A 19,109-nucleotide genomic window follows, 5' to 3' on the forward strand; every position below is an offset into this window, starting at 1 on the left:
CCATTTCGAAGAAGACGCACGTCAGCAAGGCCCGCCGTTCGTCCCGCCGTACCGTAAGCCCTGGGACCCTGAACTGCTTTTGTTATGTGCTTGGTTGATTGTATCCCCTGTTCCATTTATATTTCATTTTCCACTGCTTGAGTAAAGCGCAATTGTTCCTCTTGCAATGTTCTGTGCGTGATGTTTTGACGAGGCCGTTGCCTGAACCCCCCCTCGGTAGGCAGAACTACCTACAGTGGCGCCCAACGTGTATTTAGGCTAGCACAGTCCTTTGTCAGCAAGACGCTTACGCACAGGAGCAAATTGCGACTAAAACGTTCGTGCATTTGTTTGCAAGCGGCAGCTGTTTCTGGAACTTAGCACTTCAGCTTAGCGAAATGTATTTTGCTGCTGAAAGCCGGGTATAATGTTGTTGCTCTTACGCCCGACTTCATTTCTTTTCAACGAGCCTGCGCACTACCCAGCTTTCTTTTCCGCGGCACCGAATGTCCAGTTTTCCGGCGAGCGCCGCAACTGATAAGCATTACCCGCAGTTGACTTTGTGCTGGTGCGTGCTCGATTTATACGGTGGCATCTTTGTAGCTCCTTCGCCCGAGTTCGTTGGTTCTCGGAGTTTCGTTGGCGTCCAGCAATGAAGTCCGCTGCCGACGGAAAGGAACTTCGTTCGGGAACAGTCGTCGGGGCCACGGCCCCCGACACCGCCTTCAGCGAAGCTCTCACCACAGTGGCCGGCTTATGTCAAGCTCTTACGCAACACCTGGGCACTCTATAAGACCCGGCGCCCCGTCTTCAGCCTGACATCCCGACCTACCGCGGCTATGACGACCGTCTGTCCGTCGCGGATTTCCTTGACAAGCTCGATGTCTACAAGGCCGCCGTCGGAGCGTCGGACACTCATATGCTAACCAGGGTATTGCCACTGGTTTTCCAAGGGCCTGCAGCCTGCTGGTGGCGCCTGCAGTCCCCGTTTGCGTCGTGGGCCACCTTTGTGGTAAGTTTTCGGACTAAGTTCCTTCCGCCTGGATACGAGACTCGCATTCTCCGTGAGTTAGATCTCAGGACGCAACACCCTAACGAAAGCCTGTTAGAGTATGTACGCGCTATGCAGGAACTATACAGGAGAGCGGCCCCAGAGACTACTTCAGATGAGCAAGTTGCCCGTGTGTTACGGCAGTGCCATCCTCGGTTCCAGCCGTATTTGTATGCTCAAACGTACGCGGATTTGAATGCAGTTGCTTCGAACGCGCGCGCTATTCAGGAGTGCCTGCTCGCCAAATTGCAGTATGCACCACCGCCAACGCCGAGCCAATCCTTGGAGCCCAGCTGTGCCTGGAACGGGCCTGGCGCTTTCCAGTCGTGGGCGCCGCAGTCCGCGACACACCGGGCTTTGGATCCGGGCGAATTTGCACCAAGAAGGCGGCCGCAGAACCGATACCGTGACCGCACTCCAGCCAACGCGGTCTACGGGGCCGTGGGCCACCCGGTCCCAGCCAACGTGGGCTACGGGGCCGTGGGCCACCCGGTCCCAGCCAACGTGGGCTACGGGGCCGTGGGCCACCCGGTCCCAGCCAACGTGGGCTACGGGGCCGTGGGCCGCCCGGTCCCACACGAAGACGAGCCATCCGGCGGACGAATGTGGTACGGACGCAACCAGGCCCGTCAGCAGGGGCCCGCCACCGAGGACAGATTTCCGCGTTCGGGAAACTTCACGTCCCGGCGTCGCTGAAGCCAGGCAGCGAGTCGCAGCGGGCCAACACACCTGGTAAATCTTTTCTTGTGCCTTCGGTGGATCGCATGCAGTATCCCCCCAAGCTAGTGTCACCAACCATTCGTGTCAAAGTGCTCGGCAAGATCGTAACTGCACTCCTTGATACCGGTTCCACAGTTTCCCTTATCGGCAATATGCTTTTCGAACACTGCAAGGCAAAGCGGGTAAAATTTCGCCATACCGAAGTTATGCTTAGGATGGCGTCGAGCGCGGCCGCGGAGAGCACAAACGCTGTTCGGTTACGCATATCGGTTAGCTCCCGCTCTAAGAGACAAAGGTTTTTGTATCTCAAGGGCTTGTCGGTTGCCATGATCCTAGGCACAGATTTTATCGCAGATGTTGCTATGCGGTTGGACATCAGAGCTGGCGGGTACTACCTCGGCGACGACCCAGGTTTTTTTCCCGTTTGAGACCTCGGCGGGTCCCCCGTTACCCTGCAGGTCTCGCGCTGCTTTGTCGACTGAAAGCCTGCCGGCAGACCTGTTACAGGAGCTGCAGAATTTCAAAGGAACGTCGTCTCAGCGCAAACAGCTCGAAGACCTCCTGCGCCAGTATGCGGACATGTTCACGGAAAAACCAGGAAAAACGGATGTTTTGCAGCATCGCATCGACACTGGGAACGCAAAACCATGGCGATGCAGCCCACGACCAATGAACGCCCCCAAGAGAGCGCTTTTCGACAAAGCCTTGGACGAGATGCTCGACACCGGCGTCATTCGTCCATCAAAGAGTCCTTGGGCGTTCCCCGTCGTCCCAGTCGGTAAGAAAGATGGATCTATGCGAATCTGGGTCGACTACCGAAAACTGAATGCCATGACGGAACGAGATGCCTATCCGTTCCCGTCGGTGACCGAAATAACGTATGCCGTGGCAGGCGCGAAGTATTTCACGACCTTGGATTGTTCACGTGGCTATTTACAAATAGAAATGCACCCAGACGATGTACCGAAGACCGCGTTTACATGTCACCGAGGGTTGTTTGAATTCGTGCGTATGCCTTTCGGTCTAAGCAATAGCCCCAGTTCATATCAAAGGATGATGGACATTGTTCTGGGTGACGCGAAACACGAATTCGCTTTGTGTTATCTCGACGACGTCACTGTCTTTTCACGCTCGTTCGAGGAACATGTGGAACATTTGCAGATAGTGCTACAGCGCATGCGCGCAGCCGGGCTGACTATACATCCCGGCAAAGTACAGCTGGCCGGGGAAAAAATCAACTTACTCGGATTTGTTGTTGACAAGGGCGTTCTGCGACCAAATCCAGAGAAACTGCAAGCCATACTCCAATACCCGCCGCCGAGCGACGTCAAAAGCTTGCAACGGTTTCTTGGCATGATTGCGTTTTATCGCCAGTTCATTCCCCAGTGCGCGAACATCTCTGTACCGCTCAATGAACTACTTCGCAAAGGCAAGAAGTGGTCTTGGGCGTCCGAACAACAGACCGCTTTTCAAACCTTGCTGACAGCATTAGCAGAAAATGCGTCTTTGCAGCTCCCTGACCTAAACAAGCCGTTTGTGGTACAAACAGACGCCAGTGAATTCGGCTTGGGGGCGGTACTTCTGCAAGAGTGGGATCAAGTGTTGAGACCAGTGGCTTTCGCCAGTCACACTCTGACGCCAGCCGAACGCAATTATTCCGTCACCGAAAAGGAATGCCTAGCGATTGTTTTCGCGCTGAAAAAATTTGACATGTTTCTAGACGGAGCATGCTTCACCATTCAGACTGACCACCAAGCTCTCTCCTGGCTTCAGAGGCTTCAAACCCCAGCAGGACGACTCGCTCGTTGGGCACTCGCGCTGCAACGTTATGACTACTCCATCGAATACAAGAAAGGCACCACTAATACAGTTGCTGACGCGCTGTCACGCGCTCCCCTTTTTACTGATACACAGGTGGAAAACGAAGAAAGTATGGTGGTTGCAGCAGTGCAGGCCCCCACGAACGACCGTTGGGGATCGTTGGTGAGCCAGCAGGACTTGGTTGCGGCACAGCGGAGGGATGGTCTATGTCGCAAAGTCATCGACAAGCTCTCGACAACAGACTCTCCAGAAGCTTCCCGGAACGACGAGGTTGACAGCTACTTGCTTGGAAATCATGGTATTCTGCTGCGATACATTCCCCAGGCAGACGACGACTCAACACAAACTCCTTTCCGAGTTGTCGTTCCCCGCAAGTTGCGTAAGTTGTTCATCGGCTACTACCATGACTCCGCTCTGGCGGGTCACTCGTCTGGGCAAAAAACCTATGAAAAGTTATGTCGCACAGCAACTTGGCCGGGAATGCGACAAGATGTACTTCGGTACGCTCGCTCCTGCCCCATATGCCAGAAGACCAAACCACGTGGAGGCCTGCCGCTTGGAACAATGACATCCGTCCATAGCACCTCGCCGTGGCAAATCGTTGCATGCGACGTGATGGGGCCGTTTCCTCGAAGTCCTCGAGGCAACCAGTTCTTGTTGGTAATTACAGACCACTTCTCAAAGTGGGTCGAGTTGTTTCCTTTGCGGAAGCTAACCTCTCAAAAGGTGTGGGAATGCCTCCTGGAAGTGTTCACGAGGTTTGGTTTCCCCTCGCAGTTAATCACGGACAACGCGACGTATTTCACCAGTAAGGTTTTCCGAGATTCTTGCCACGCCTTGGGAATACGTCACACCCGCACCTCGGCTTACCACCCGCAAGCGAACATTACGGAACGGGTCAACCGAAACCTTAAATCGATGCTCATTGCTCACACTGGCCGTCACAAGGACTGGGACAACAAGCTTTCCGAGATGGGCTTCGCAACGCGGACACCGATTAACAGATCTACCGGTTTCACGGCAGCGCAACTGAATTTTGGCAGAGACCTCAAGTTTCCTCTCGAAAGTTCACTCCAACCCACGCAGAATCGCACTGATAAATCTCCCGCGACATTCGCGGCTGACCTTCGCAAGCGGCTAACAGAGTCCGTCCGGGAGGCCCGCGAACATCTCGACATCTCCCGACTCGACCAGACGTCCCAGTACGACAAGCGCCGACGGGACGTACAATTTTCCATGGGTGATCTTGTGTTGAAGCGAACACATCCACTTAGTGATGCGTCGAAGGGCTTCACCGCCTCACTTGCACACAGGTGGGATGGCCCGTACACCGTGGTGGGTAAGTCTAACCTGTCGTATGTGCTGAAAAACTCTTCTTCCACAGGTGCATCGTACGGTCCGGTGCACGTGTCCGAACTAAAGCGGTATTTTTCGCGCGAGGATACAGCCAACGGGAATCAGCGAGAAGACTGCCGCGGAAAGCGCGCGACACATCAGTATTCCCCGTCACCGCGATACAATCTGCGCATGCGTCACTAACTAGTGGCTCATTTGTGTTTTCTTTGCTTTTGCCTGCAGAAGATGTCTCGGAACAGCAGTCGGGCCCACCCCTACCACTGTCGGCAACCCGAACGCTCGGCCCCGCCCCAGGGTTCACGGCGCCGCCCGTTCCCGCCACCGTACCGTCCAGCACGACCTAGGGAAGAGGTGGCCACGTGGACGGTGCTGTCACCTTCGGGCCACCCGGTGGGCTGGCACTCTCGTCTCGAGTGGTCCGACCAGCCCCAAGTGCTCGTCGGCACGCCGCGCACCTCCGTCCCGGCCCCCTTTCAGGGGCTCACAATCGCAGAACGTCACCCGGTAGAACCACGGCCGGTATACAACCAGGAAGAACTGGCTGCGCTGTGTGAAGTGTGCCAAGTGCCGGAAATCAACTGGCGTCACCACCGTGCCGGGGCTCTCCACAGAGAGCGTTCAAGAGCCTTGCGCGCCAACCGCCCGGAGGGCAACAACAGCCAGGACGCCCTGGAAGAAGCCTTGGCAATGTTGCGGCAGTTGCGCCCAGACCAGCGGCGCCAAGCAATGGACGCAATCCTGGACTCCGAGGACTGTGTGTAAACGAGTCTCGGACATTTTTTTTTCCTCCCTTTTCTTTCGTTTATTTTTTTTTTCTCTCTCTTCGTGTAGCAAAGAACCAAGAACTTTTTTTTTTCCAAGGGGGGGGAAGTGTGGGGATTCTCCCCTGTGAGCGCCCACGTTAGGCCGTTTCAAACTGCCGCGCGCCACCTCTCCTGCCATCTGGGAACACACGGCAGAAAGACTGTGCGATGGAGGGGGGGCGTGCCACATCTTTGGGCACGCTAGATAAGGGCAGCGGTGCTTGGTAGCGGGGGGCTATTGCCGGCCGGGAGCGCCGCCGGTCACAAGAGAGAAGCCACCGCCGTCAGCCACCTCGAAGAAGACGCACGTCAGCAAGGCCCGCCGTTCGTCCCGCCGTACCGTAAGCCCTGGGACCCTGAAGTGCTTTTGTTATGTGCTTGGTTGATTGTATCCCCTGTTCCATTTATATTTCATTTTCCACTGCTTGAGTAAAGCGCAATTGTTCCTCTTGCAATGTTCTGTGCGTGATGTTTTGACGAGGCCGTTGCCTGAACCCCCCTCGGTAGGCAGAACTACCTACACGTTTTACCGACCTATGCTCGATACCCTCGGGCGCAATGGTCGAATAGGGCTCCGGGCAGAACTGTGCAGCACCTCGCTCTCGCTGATGCTGGTCGCCTGCTCGCAACGGCTCAGGGCCAGCAGGAAAGCGTTTGCGCGCATTTGATCACTGTAACCGCTATACGTCAGCATCGGTAGCTGCACCCTTGGAGTGGGTGAGCGCGCCGCCTGCAACCCTTGCTGCATGGCGCTTGTGAGAGCGTTCGCGATGGAAGCTGCATCCACAGTCATTCCTTCGCTTACGGGCGCCTGCGTGTTCACTTGCACGAGAGGCGCGCCGTATGGGGCTCCAGCCTCCGCGTAGGCCCGGCGCATGGGGGTTGAAAGCGCGGCGTCACCTGACGTAGAGCGCTCGCAAAATTCGGAACTTTCCGAAATTCTCGTCGCTGCGCAAGCCGCACTCACGATTGCGTAGGGGCCGTAGAGAAGGGGGACCCGAGCCGCTTCTGCGGCTGCGGTGGGCGCTGTTGATGCAAAGCTTCGGGGGACCTCCCGAGCATGATCACAAAGGTCGGCCAACAGCATCAAATCCACCACCTCATATTCCTGTGCCATGTTCCTTGGAGCTAGCGAACCTCGAATTCACTTGAAGAGAAGTCCCATGTTCAGGCGCCAAAAATCTGGGGACCAGGGTTCTTACGGCGGCGTAGCTCGATCCCCGAGATCCGGCCGCAAGGCTAGCTCCGCAAAACACCGCCACGGATCGCCAACTTGGCGTAGCGGCAGCGAACAGCAAGGAACACAGGTGTGAGGAGTCGCTGCTCACCGGACAGGGGTCGGCAGGTCGAAGCGAGGAAGACGAGGTGTGTTCGGAGGCGGAAGAGGGGCGCGAGAGAGAAAGAGGAGGCGGAAGGAACGAGGTTCGAGGAGGGACCTGCCGGACGAGAACGTTCGGGGAACCTCCGTTGCGAGCCGCATCCTTTCCGCGGACATCGAGGCAGCTGAGCCGAGACTGGCCACGGAGCACCCGGGCCGAAGCGCTCATCAGTCACAGCACCGGCATTGACAAGGGCACCGCGGCAGCGCCCCGAGCCTAGCGCACGGGACCCGACTTTGCGGCGGACAGCGCCAACGTCAAGGGGACAGCGCCTGCAGACATCACACCAGTCAAGTGTACCGCCACAGCTCCTTGCCACCAAGTACTGCCAGCCGTGAGCGGGAGCTTTTTTTTTAGTTAAGAACATTGTCTTGGCGGACATCTAGCCATTGGATTAGATTAGCTCCTAGTTAATTTGTGTAGTTTTCTAATTTGTGTATTTTTCTAATTCTGTCCCGTGAATAGTCTGTCCTTGTCTAACGTCATGTGCCTCGCTTCTTCTCTGCCAGTTAAACTTGACCTCCTCATCCAAACAACAACCCGCATCACAACAGGACACAGAACTCGCCCACTCCGACGTTTATTGCACTGCATAAGAAACGTCGGGCGCGTCGCTCTCCACTGCCAAGACACCTTAGCCAGGACGGGAGAAACAGGCGCGAAAGAGTACAAAGGAAGGCCAAAAATCCCGCCATCTCCACAAAGTGAATGATGATGAGAGGGGCGAAGCAAAAATGCTTATAGGTAAAACCGTGAAACATTGTTATAGGTCTTCTTGACGGCGCGCACCATCTGAATGAATGAAAGACATAACGCGCGTTCGTAGTCATGCTCGCCTCTCGGTTTGTAGCACAGTGGGAATTGCGTCACGTGCCTCCCGTCGCGGCCAGATAGTCGTGGGATCAAAACCGGGCGCCCCCGCGTCAAGACCACCACTCCTCGCTCGCTAAGCTTGACACTTCCCACCGCTCCGTTGACAAGCCCATCGACGACGTCGATGTTTCGGGTGATTATGTAGGGCTTGTTTGGGACGATGAGAATCTCCGTGGGTAAGTTGGCGAATTGGGTGTGTGACATTTTAGCCACCTTGGCCGTCGCCTTCTGCAGGGCGTCTTATGTCGCGTACCCCGGTACGTGTCTCGAGCTGGCAGGCGACGAACTACAACCTCTTCTTCTTCCTCTCCTCCTTGTTGGGTAGCAACGAACAGGATGCACGTTTTGACCTCTTCGGCGAATCTTTGGTTGGCCAATCCCTAAGGGCATCCTGCCAAAATCATCATCGTGCTGCCGTGTACGGCAGCAACGAGGGACGGGACAGGGCCCGAGCAAGAGGAGCTTCGCCCCTAAAAGGTGCAAGTCGTACTTAAGGCGGCTCCCGATAATGGCTGGTATCCAAAGAGGCTCTCCATTTGTCGACGGCCCCGGACGAGGCCGCCCGGGACTTCCGAGAAAAACCTGTCACGTGGGGTGTTCGGAAGCGCCCCCGCCGTCATCTTCCCGCAGCGGGGGTGTTTGTGGTTTGCAGTTGTAAAAGGAAAGGAAATTCACTGGGGATATTTTGAGCTCGGCAGGTAGCTCACCTGAATTTAACCCAGTGCAGGGGAAGGGAAGTATAGGGGGAGTGGTAGGATAAAGTAGAAAGAGAGAGAGAGAAAGGTATAAAGAGAGCTGTCAGTCATAGAAAGGTGTCAGTCCGGGCACATCAGTCAATCGCTGCACTCCGGGCTGCAGCCGCTGCGTAAGGCAGGTCGCCTCCAGGAAATGAAGCAGATAAGCGAAGACTTACCGTTGGGTTGCCGCAGGCCCCTTCGGGAACAGAAGTTCCTCCATGCCAGCGCTGGGAAGGCCTCGACGCTGGAGCGCTCGCTGGAGCTCTGCTCTCGGCCCCGCGTGGTGGGGGCAAAAACAGAGTAGGTGCTCGAGCATCTCCAGTTCGGAACAGTCCGCACATGTAGGGGAGTCCTTGCGCCCGTGTCGGTGCAGACGCTCCGCCAAATTGCAGCAGTTGAGTCGCATGCAGAGACGCACGCAGCGGGTGTCCCTGCTGATGCGTGCGGGCAACGATCTGGGCGCCATGCCGCTTATGACCCGAGGGTTGGGTTGCATCGTCTGCACCATGCGGGCCTCGTCGAACGCGGTGACATCTTGAGATACTGGGGTGCCCTACTGGTGGGCCTCCCTGGCGCGGGCGTCGGCGTCTTGGTTGCCCCTGATGCCACTATGGCCGGTCAGCCAGTGGAGCCGCAAGTCGCAGCCTCGGGAGGCCACAGTGCGCAGCCTGGTTGCAGGGGAGTGCTCCGGGTAGCCGCTGCTGTTGGCGGGTTGATCGGACGCGTGCAGCCGCAGCAGCGCAGTCCTGGAGTCCGTGAGGATGACCGACCCGAGGTGGTTATGGGGCCCCATTTCGAGGAGCAGGTCGGCGGACAGGTGCAGCGCTGCCAGCTCCGCCCGTGTGGAGGAAGTGGGAAAGGCCAGGTGGCAGCTCCGGCTGGCTCCCAGCTCAGGCACCACGCACGCAGCCGCCGCCTCGCACGTGCTGTGCTTGACGGAACCGTCCGTGAAGAGATGCAGGTAGCTGCTCAGCTCGTCCTGCAGCAGGGCGGCCGCCTCGTGGCGGATGGCCTGGGGTGGTGTGGTCCGCTTGTTGCAGACCCCGCGGAGGGTCTTGGTGATCTGCAGGGCCTCCTCGGTGTCTGGTGGTGGCGGCTCCAGACGGGTCGGTTCGGAACTTCGATGCCCTCCTCGAAGATAGTGAGCAGCGCTGCCATGTGCGAGTGTGGCCGGCTCTGTAGGAGCGGAGCCCCGTCGCGTAGGGTCAGCAAGCGCTGGATGTGCCACAGCCCCATCTGCAAGGCCCGCATCTTGATGGGCCACGTGCCCGCCTCGGTGTAAGTGCCCGCCACCGGCGACGTGTAGGGGAGGCCAAGGCATAGGCGGATGGCGCGGCGTTGGTCGATCTCCAGCTCCTGCAAGCGTCGTGGTCCCAGGTAGGCGAGTGGAAGCGCGTACAGCACAGCTGCGGAAGCCATGCCGTGGAACACGCGCTGCGCCACTTGGTGTGAGCAGCCATTGCCTCGTGACAGAAGCTGCCGCACCCCTTGGAGCACCCGTGCGCTACGTGCCCTGAGGGCCTTGACAGCAGGCAGCCATGTGAGCCGGCAGTCAATGAGCACCTGCAGGTACTTCACAGTCCGCCGCAAGGGAAGAGGGTGCCCGCTGAGTGTGATGGGCGGTGTTGCCCGTCCAGACCTGCCCGTCCAGCCCTGCATAAGGGCCTGCGTTTTGTCCTCCGAGAGCTGCAGGCCAGGGCTCTCGAGGAAGACTGCAACTGCGCCCAGAGCTTCCTGGAGGCACGCCTTGACAATATGGCAGTCTTTGGTGGGGCCATGGTTCCAGAGTGCCACGTCGTCAGCGTACACCGCCACCTCCACTGGGTGTCGCAAGCCTGGAGGGATGCAGTCGGGGAAAGGCGCCAGCACCAAGTTGAAAAGGAATTGGCAGAGCACACTTCCCTGGGGAACCCCGGAGCGGACATCTCGAGGACTGCTGGTCGCCCGACCGACCTTCACCCGCAAGGTCTGGTCACGCAGGGACGCCGGGATGTAGCCTCCTAGACGCCCCATAACGCCCATGCTGTCCAGGGCCTCCAGGATGGCCCCGTGGGCAACCGTGTCGAATGACGACAGCATGTCCAGCAGGAGCAGGAAGGCCACCTCCTTGTCGTGGTGGGCCTGTTCCAGCATAGAGATGACGTCCCTCAGGGAGTCAGCTGTGCAGCGGCGCCGCCTGAAGCCGCTTTGCTGCTCACGGAAGACGCCGCTGTGGTCCGCAATCCACTCGACACGGGCCAGGGCTGCACTCTCCATGACCTTCCCATCAGCCAACGTCAGGGAAACGGGCCGGTAGGACTCTGGCTCCGTCTGGGGCTTGCCGACCTTGAGAATTGGCGAGATGAGCCCCACGAACCAAAGTGGTGGGAGGACGGCAGTCTGCCAGACCCGATTGAACAGTCGCAGAAGCGGGTCTAACTGAGTCACGTCCTGGCTCCACAGCATCTGGTACGTAACCCCGTCCAAAGCAGGAGCGCTCCGCCGCTTGGGGCATGGATTCAGGGCGGCTTGCAGCTCGCGGAGCGTGATGTCCGTGGAGCAGAGGGACACCACTTTCTGGTCGTGTGGGGCGGCGGCTGGTGCCGCGTCGGGTGAGGCTGCGGGAACTGGAGGCGGGGTTTGAGCGGCCTTGGCAAAGTGGTCGGCGAACAGCTCCGCCAGGGACCCTTCTGTGATGCCCAGGGATATGGTGACCGCATGCAGGGGACGCCGGCTAGTGGTGGTAGGCCCCAGCAGAGCCTTAACGATACGCCAGGCTCTGCCCAGGTCCTTGCGAGAGTTCATGGACGAACACAGCGACTCCCAGCCCTCCCTGCGACGCTGCCTTGCCCGTCGGTGGCATTGGGCGTCCGCCCGCCGGTACTCTGTCCAATCCTCTGGGCCCTTGCTTCGCAACAGCGGGGAAAATGCGCGGACCGCGGGGGAGAGAGGGACATCCCCCTCTCGCCTCCTCGGCGAGTCGAGAGGGAAAGGGTAGATGGCGGACCTCCGCAATTCCCACAACCTGTAAATAGCAACTAGAAAGCTAAAACAGGCGTAGTACGCTAAAATGGAAACCCCAAAGAACGCGGTAGTCAAGCCTTTCAAGGTGACGCCCGCGCGAAGTAAACATCTTTCTTGTTGAGCATGTCGTTCAGCTGAACGCTCAATTCGTAAAGTAGGCTTCAAAAGAACAAAAGCACCATCTTTCCTTAGGAAGAGAGTGCGCTGGTTCCCACGTACATAGACGCAGATAGGGAAAGTTTGTATTCACTATACGAAGATGGATGGGCTACTTGTGTCGATCGGTCGCGTTAACGTTTGCTAATGTACAAGGTGACAGGGCTAAAGTCAAATAATAATGGTTACACACAAGAATTGTGGTGGCGTAGGCCTCCTTGTCTACGCTTGCTTGGCGTATGCAGTACCCTCGACAACGGTGCTCTGAGCGCCGTCGTGTTCCTCCGCCACGGCGAAAACGTGCTTGCTATCATAAAGTTTGGCGCCATTTTCTTAATTGTAGCCAACAAAAATCCGGAAAGGCCTATACGGCAAAATGCAGCCGGTTGGAATAGACTACTCGCCATGACAAACGCCAATCTAGCAGCCTGCTGCGGCGGAGCTCTCCAACCGCGGGATGCTGGCTCGGCCGATGGTGGCGCTGCCAAGGTGGGGCAGCGCGCCCTCGTTGGGTGTCGCATGCTCCCTATATGAAAGTTGAAATTCTGCTATCATTCGTATACAGATGATTTGCATTATTGTATTGTGTATACCATCTTTGTCAAAATTTTATGGGTCAAGACGAAAGTGCGCAAGCCGCAAAAAATGCACTGCACAAGGTTACCTGCCGTATGAGGCTGAAAGGTTTATGCCTTTGGATAGCTAGAGAAAACACCTCTATTTTTTACTGTCATAAAATATTTTTGTCACATTTAAAGGTGAAGCTTACTCTGAATTTTTTGTGGTCGAAAAGAGTTACGGTTGGCCTAAAAAGGTTTGACAAAGGATGTACATCTGTTGTAAACGTAAATTGGTGCGATTTAGTGTACAGGCGGAATTATTGTGCTCTTTCTCTTCGTATAATTTGTTAAACGTACGTAACGTTTTTTTTTTGCATTACCTGAAAGTGATATATTTTCAGAACTGCTGTTAATACTATCCAACATTTCTGTGCATAGTTTGTTGTCATGTACCACGGCTTCTGGGCCTTGTCAAGCTGCTGTTCACAGCTTTTAGCCCAGGAGTCCGTCCAGTGGTTCTTTTGAGAAATAAAGATATGGAATATCAAACATGAAAGCCACTATCCCAGAACACAGTCTTCCTTTCACCAATGACGTTTTTCACTATCTGCATGTACGTATTAGTGGGTGACACACATCGGTGTTCTGTATAGTACCGCATATAGGTGAATGTATCCAACCGCATGCCAGATGGAAAGCAGAGTTCACTTCAGGCTGACCTCCCTGCTCTTTGCTCATTGAAATTATTCCTCTGTCTCATCTTTATTAATTAGGAGCATGTCCTATTATTTTATGCCGGATGTATAAACCAATTTTGCAATATTATCATTTATAGTGAAAAAACGGAGATATGTATTCTATCAAATGCGTACATGCTAAAGTCATATTGTTACTGTGTATAGGTACTCTTCGCATATGTACTGTACCCACCATATTGTACGCTGAGGTTACACATCGCCTTTCACTGTTTGTCTTGCCAATGTAATTGTTATCATACAACGCTATGTAAGAACTGCCAATCAACGTTTCAATACCACAGCGATAGCAGTAGCCAGATTCTTTTTCAGTTCTGGAGAGCTCCTCCAATAAACCCAATATTTTTATCTTTCTCCTTCTCCTGTGGGAAAATATGGTAAAAATCGTACCTGTTTTCTTCGCCACCTATTTTTTTGTTCAGAGTGGTGTTACTTTTCATTTTTAATCTCTTTCGTGCCTAATAGCTACGCGGAACAAAATGGTGTGGGGAGACAAAAAATGATGCACGTTGTAACTAGGCGCCTAAATCATTCTCTTTTCTCCCAAAAATGGGGCTAAATTGAAAGCTTTACATTTAAACGTTTTTTTGGTGATTCCAATAACGTTTCGGCGATATTACAGTTCTCTAGTCTTTCCTGCACGCTACGCTCTGTAAACGGGACCAGTGCGCCTCGCGCTCTGAAGTAAATTGTGTCCTGGTGAAAATTGTGCCTCGGATGATAAGACACAAAAAAAATTATAGCAACGTTTTTATTTCAGCTTCTTCTGGGGGACTGATTGCCATTTCTTCATATTTTGACTTTGTGGACTTAGGTACTTAGTGTTGAGTAAACAGCTTACCGTCAGTCGTAGGGCCTTTTACGTACTAAATTGTGCCCATAAATCCTCCCACTTTATCGGTAAAATTAGGGACAAATTCAAGATGATTTTTCGCATCTACCCCTATATTGACCAATTCGCGCCTTTTGGATATTTGGGTTGTGTGTTTCTCTTCTCAGAACGCGAGTTAAGCGAAACAAAACGAGGTTTCTGTTTCTAGTAAACGTTTCCCATCAGTTTTGCCGATTTCTTTACGAAAATATGCATGGTAAAATACATCGAGATTCTTTTCGTGTGAGGGCTGTGCAGCAGTGACAGTAGACAACCTATTTTACTTCTGTGAATTCGGCACAGTAAAATCAGTAATCCTATAACTCATGGGGCAGGAACTCTGAAACTTACTAAAATACTTAAAAAACGCGTTTTTTATGAGGCATGAAAATGAGAGTGATAGTAAAACCTCTCGGCTGGAATAGAGGGCATTTAATAAGAGAAATAACTCAGGTGGAAAGCAATTCAGAATAAGGGAAAGAAGCAAAAGCAGTCATGCGCTGAAGAGTGATTATCGGCGTACTATCAGAGTGACAGACTGGGAAAAGTGGGAAGGCAAGAGCCCGGCGGAGGGATCAAATTGGAAAAAGGGGGAGAAAATACGGAACTAGGAAATTTTATTTTTAAAACAGCTTTTAGCGTACCCGCTGACTGAGTTTTTTCAAAGGTGAAAACCTTTCAAAATGTTATCCTACCACCTAGAAAAACGCAGGATTGCAATCATTAACAAATTGAAAAATAGTGAAAATCATTTCGTAGCTGCAGACTATAATAGACGAATCCGTGGCATTGTCGTAATGATAATAAACACAATTGGAATAAATAGCCTGAACTGGAACCATGCAGATGAAATATCCTCTTACTTTTCAAATCATCTATTAATGGCATTTGCTTATGCAGACTGAAGGCTAGCCTGTTGCCATTAGTCAGCTGGGCATGAGCCAGAGCCTGTACGAACTCACAAATGTCTGGCTGGTTTGTGCACTTGTACAGTGACTGTTCAGATGGTGCTGTTCCGTGGTGTATGATTGAAACTTACCTTTTTTGGAACGTTATTCATCCATAGAAAATACATGGCCAGTGTATGTTCACGTGTGCCCGAAGCCTCAAGAATTTCTTAGAATTATTCAATTCGATTCGAGACACTAGGAATATTCCACATAGATCGGCGTGGTTGCACCATAGTATACTTTATAACAGCCTCTCATATTAGAATGTTGAGAATCAAACTGTTTCTGTAGCGTATTCCTAATTGTTATTTGTAATTCAGTTAGTATGCACCAATTAGCCCAAACCACCCTCTAACGCAGTTGTAATTTGCCTTGCACTGATTTTCTCACCGGATGGGCCGGTGATCTGATGGACATGGAGGGGCTTGAAGTGCTTGAAGTGGCACCCTGTTTCCACACCTCCGTGCCTGCGAGCAAAAATTCGTGTGAAGGCAGTTTTTCATGACGCGCTGTTACCAAATCGGCATAGTTTTCTCGGCTGCTTTCATCAGTCAGTGGCTGACATTACGACGAAACCTTGCTTAAGAATACCCTTCACTCCCTCGTCAATCAAACATGCCGGCTGGAAGAGAAATGAAAGATTAAATGAATGGGAGACAAGAACGGTGACCCTACGATACGGCTGAAATCACGAGCCTGATTCTCAACCAGTCCCGTTCTTACCTGCGCACAGTCTTCTACAACCATAGACGTACTCATCAAACAGCACGTGTTATGTTGGTGTTGTGGGGCCATATTGCAACACGAGTGTCACACTTAGTGGTGTATTCAATGATACTTCAGATTGTTAGTGCTGACTGTTATAGAGTATATAAAAGCGCCGGCAAACCACCCTTGTCCCGCCCTTGTCGAGCAAGGACACGATCTCTCTGCTGAGTTTCCCTTTCTCGGTGAGGCGCCTAACGGGGCACCGCCTTTTCTCTCTCGCGCATCATCTAACCGCCGCTCCGTGTTACTACCAAGTGTCTACAATACGTGGCTGAAAAGGCAGCGTCTTATCTGTTTTCTTCGCTCTGATTTGTACCGGGACACACACTTCTAAATTGAAAAGCACTTTGAGATCGTCAGCCAAAAAAAGTGTCCAAGGTATTAGAAACCAATATAATTCATTCAGCAGGGTAAGAAATTTGGATAGAAAGTGTTCCATTATTGTTGACTACGTTTTCGCTTACAAGGTACACACAATGAGGGATGACAAACGAACGGAGCAGACAGGACGCACGCAAACTAACAACTCATTTATTTAAATTACAGTATTTGCTTGGGTTCTCGAAACACGTATTAAGGGCTACATTATACAAATGGAAAGGAGCAAAGTGAAACAAACCTTTCGTGTATTCACGCAGTTGAAAAACGTGATAATATGATGAAAGGATTTTTGTCTTTGTTTCTTTTTTGAGTAGCAGTGTATTTTCTCTATGATGCTTTTTTTCTTCTCTCTTATTTGGCTATCTTGCTACGGACTATTTTTTATGAATTCATTAAGGTTAGCATGATTTGGCATGAACTCACGTATTCGCGATTTTATTGTGTGAGTTTGCCAAAACTGAAGTTTTTTCAAACAACCAGCTTCACTTACAACTCTTGCAGCGTAGGTCGCAGATTACCTCAGAAAGCCGGTAGTAAACATGCATGGCTGTGTTCTCTAGGCCCCCACTTCACATTTACCATACCCGCCGGGGTGGCTCAGTGGCTAAGGCGTTGCGCTGCTGAGCAAGAGGTGACGGGTTCGATTCCCGGCTACGGCGGCCGCTTTTCTGATCGAGGCCAAAAGGAAAAACGCCCTTGTGTACGAGATTTCGGCGCACGTTAAAGATCCCCAGGTGGTCAAAATTAATCTGAAGCCCTCCACTACGGCGCGCCTCGTCGCCTGCGTTGCATAGGTGCATTAAAACCCTACAATCAATCAATCAACATTTAGAGTGCTTAGTTGCATTCAATGTTTTGCAGTCATATTTCATGGCTTCCCGCTCAGCGTTCGCTTTGTGTCCCATTCGTTGTTGTTTTACTAGTACGGAAAATTAGGGGTGTCCGAATATTCGAAAAGTTCGAAGAATACTCGAATATTAAATATGTATTATTCGTACTCGCTTCGAAAACTTTATATTTGAAACACTTCGAATATTCGAGAAGGTTCGGATAATCGGATATTATCGAATATTTGGACTGATTAGTTTAAGGGAGGGACGCCGCTTTAAACTTCGGAAAAATGACAAAACGTCGTTTTTTGAAAGCCACATATTTGGCTTCTATGTTTTCTATCCTCTGCGTTTGCGACGTTTTTCAGCGGAAAACCGCCACAAAGTGGCATAAAAATACATTTGGCAGCCACGGTGACAAAATTTAAGCGCAAAATGGCGAAAAAAGGCAATTTTCGGATGCTGTATCTCCGCAAAGGTGCCATAGGGCGCGGTCATTTTGGTACCTTTGAATGGGTGGAGTGATCCTCTTTCCGGTCCCCGTTATCTCTTATCTTCGTTTATTCACAAACGCACAAACGGCAGATAAACAAAGACGCACAAACAAAGCCAGAAATAAATGCTGAAGCGTGAGTGGCCTTCTGGTCGGAGCGCACTGGAACGGCCCCCCTGATTGGGCGTGGCTGCGACAATGCCATTACGACAATGCAGGCAATGCAGGCGGCCGCCATTAGATGGCGGCCGCCTGAAGTGCCTAGTGCGCGTTTCTGAGTTCATTTTCGCTGCTTCGCTATGCAAAGTTTCTGTTCAGTCATTATATCGCCTGTGGTAGTCAACACGGACATTATGGCGATGGGAACGCCTGAGATCACAAGCCAGATTACGGGAAAATGCGTGGATCGTATAGAGGAGGTACCTACCGTGGTGGCTCAGTGGCTAAGGCGTTCTACAGCTGAGAACGAGGTCGCGGGTTCGATTCCCGGCTGCGGCGGCCGCTTTTCTCATGGAGGCGAAAAGCAAAAACGCCAGTGTGTACAAAATTTCGGCTCACGTTAAAGATCCCCAGGTGGTCAAAACTAATCCGGAGCCCTCCACTGCGGCGTGCCTCATCGCCTGCGTTGCACGGCGCGTTAAAGCCTACAATCAATCAATCGAAAGGCGGAGGTCATCGAACTATTTGTGGTGCGCGTGACTTTACCCCTGAGGGTGAAACGCGGCGTGCGCGCTTGTAATAGCAGTTAGCGAAGTGAACGTTTCGTCTGATTTGAGATGTTTACACGCTTAGTTATTGCTATATTTTACAGTAGGCTTGGTAGCCTTAAGAGAGAAACGACCGACGCGTGAAAAGCTGCGGCGCGCACGGCGTTGGAGCATCGCCTGACTGTTGCCACCGGGTACGATTGAATTCCAGTAGTTGTAATTAATGTCTGTGACGTAGTATTTAGTCTTGAAAAAGACCTGACTGACCATGTCAGGGATAGTCAAAGTATGACATCTTGCAATATAAGAGCGCCGCGATGCGGGCGAGCCATATCGCTTTCTTTCGCAATCTTTCGCGCGCACTTAGAGTAATCATGCAAACAGGTCTGCGTTAGGTATAAAAACGCGCTGATGGCGTTAAAAATGTACCTTACTGTCGTAGCATTTAACAAATTGAATTTTTTTAGGGAAATTATTAATACCAATGCATGCATCTATAGTTTGGTGCATATTGGCTGTGCTGCGAGAAATATTGAATGCCCTGAATACTAAAAAAACGTTCATGTATTGGAGTTGGAGTTATGCAGAATATTATACCAAGCTTCAAAGTAGCTCATTGGTATCTTTATGGTATGTAAACTTTTGGCAATGAACACCTGCACGTACGAGTATGAAGTTGCTGCTAAATTTATTTATTTAGTCAAAATTTATTTCTCACATTTAAGTGAATAAAGAGTGCGTCACCTGTTGCCATGGCCACAACACTGCAAAGGGAAGTTGTCCAGTGCAATACAGGCAATCAGCTAACCTACTTTGCACTGAAAGCCATCTCCCCCCGTTTGGTCCGGAAACTGGGCTATGTACTCTTCACAAAGGAGCTGACAGTGATGTGTTACGGAAAGAAAACAGCTGCAAA

At 52.4% G+C, this 19,109-nt stretch overlaps 1 protein-coding gene across 1 annotated transcript; it reads left to right on the plus strand.

The window, feature by feature from the left end:
- The first annotated feature begins 631 nt into the window (after positions 1 to 631).
- LOC144175011 (uncharacterized) lies at positions 632 to 5,267 on the plus strand. Its single transcript, XM_077704059.1, has 4 exons — positions 632 to 724; positions 794 to 991; positions 1,283 to 1,762; positions 5,150 to 5,267. Exons 1-3 carry the CDS (start codon positions 632 to 634, stop codon positions 1,724 to 1,726), a joined length of 735 nt encoding a protein of 244 aa, XP_077560185.1. The 3' UTR covers positions 1,727 to 1,762; positions 5,150 to 5,267.
- The last annotated feature ends 13,842 nt before the right edge of the window (positions 5,268 to 19,109 follow it).

This window comes from Haemaphysalis longicornis, unplaced genomic scaffold, assembly GCF_048455015.1.
Source record: "Haemaphysalis longicornis isolate Haplotype H1 unplaced genomic scaffold, Haemaphysalis longicornis Haplotype H1 scaffold_1, whole genome shotgun sequence".
NCBI classification, from domain to species: domain Eukaryota; kingdom Metazoa; phylum Arthropoda; class Arachnida; order Ixodida; family Ixodidae; genus Haemaphysalis; species Haemaphysalis longicornis.

Bases quoted from the DNA above. Each gene is read 5' to 3' on its own strand.
- LOC144175011 (XM_077704059.1), top strand. From the start codon at position 632: ATGAAGTCCGCTGCCGACGGAAAGGAACTTCGTTCGGGAACAGTCGTC. The intron at 725-793 runs GTGGCCGGCTTA...CCCCGTCTTCAG, and splicing joins TCAGCGAAGCTCTCACCACA to CCTGACATCCCGACCTACCG. The intron at 992-1,282 runs GTAAGTTTTCGG...GCCAAATTGCAG, and splicing joins CGTCGTGGGCCACCTTTGTG to TATGCACCACCGCCAACGCC.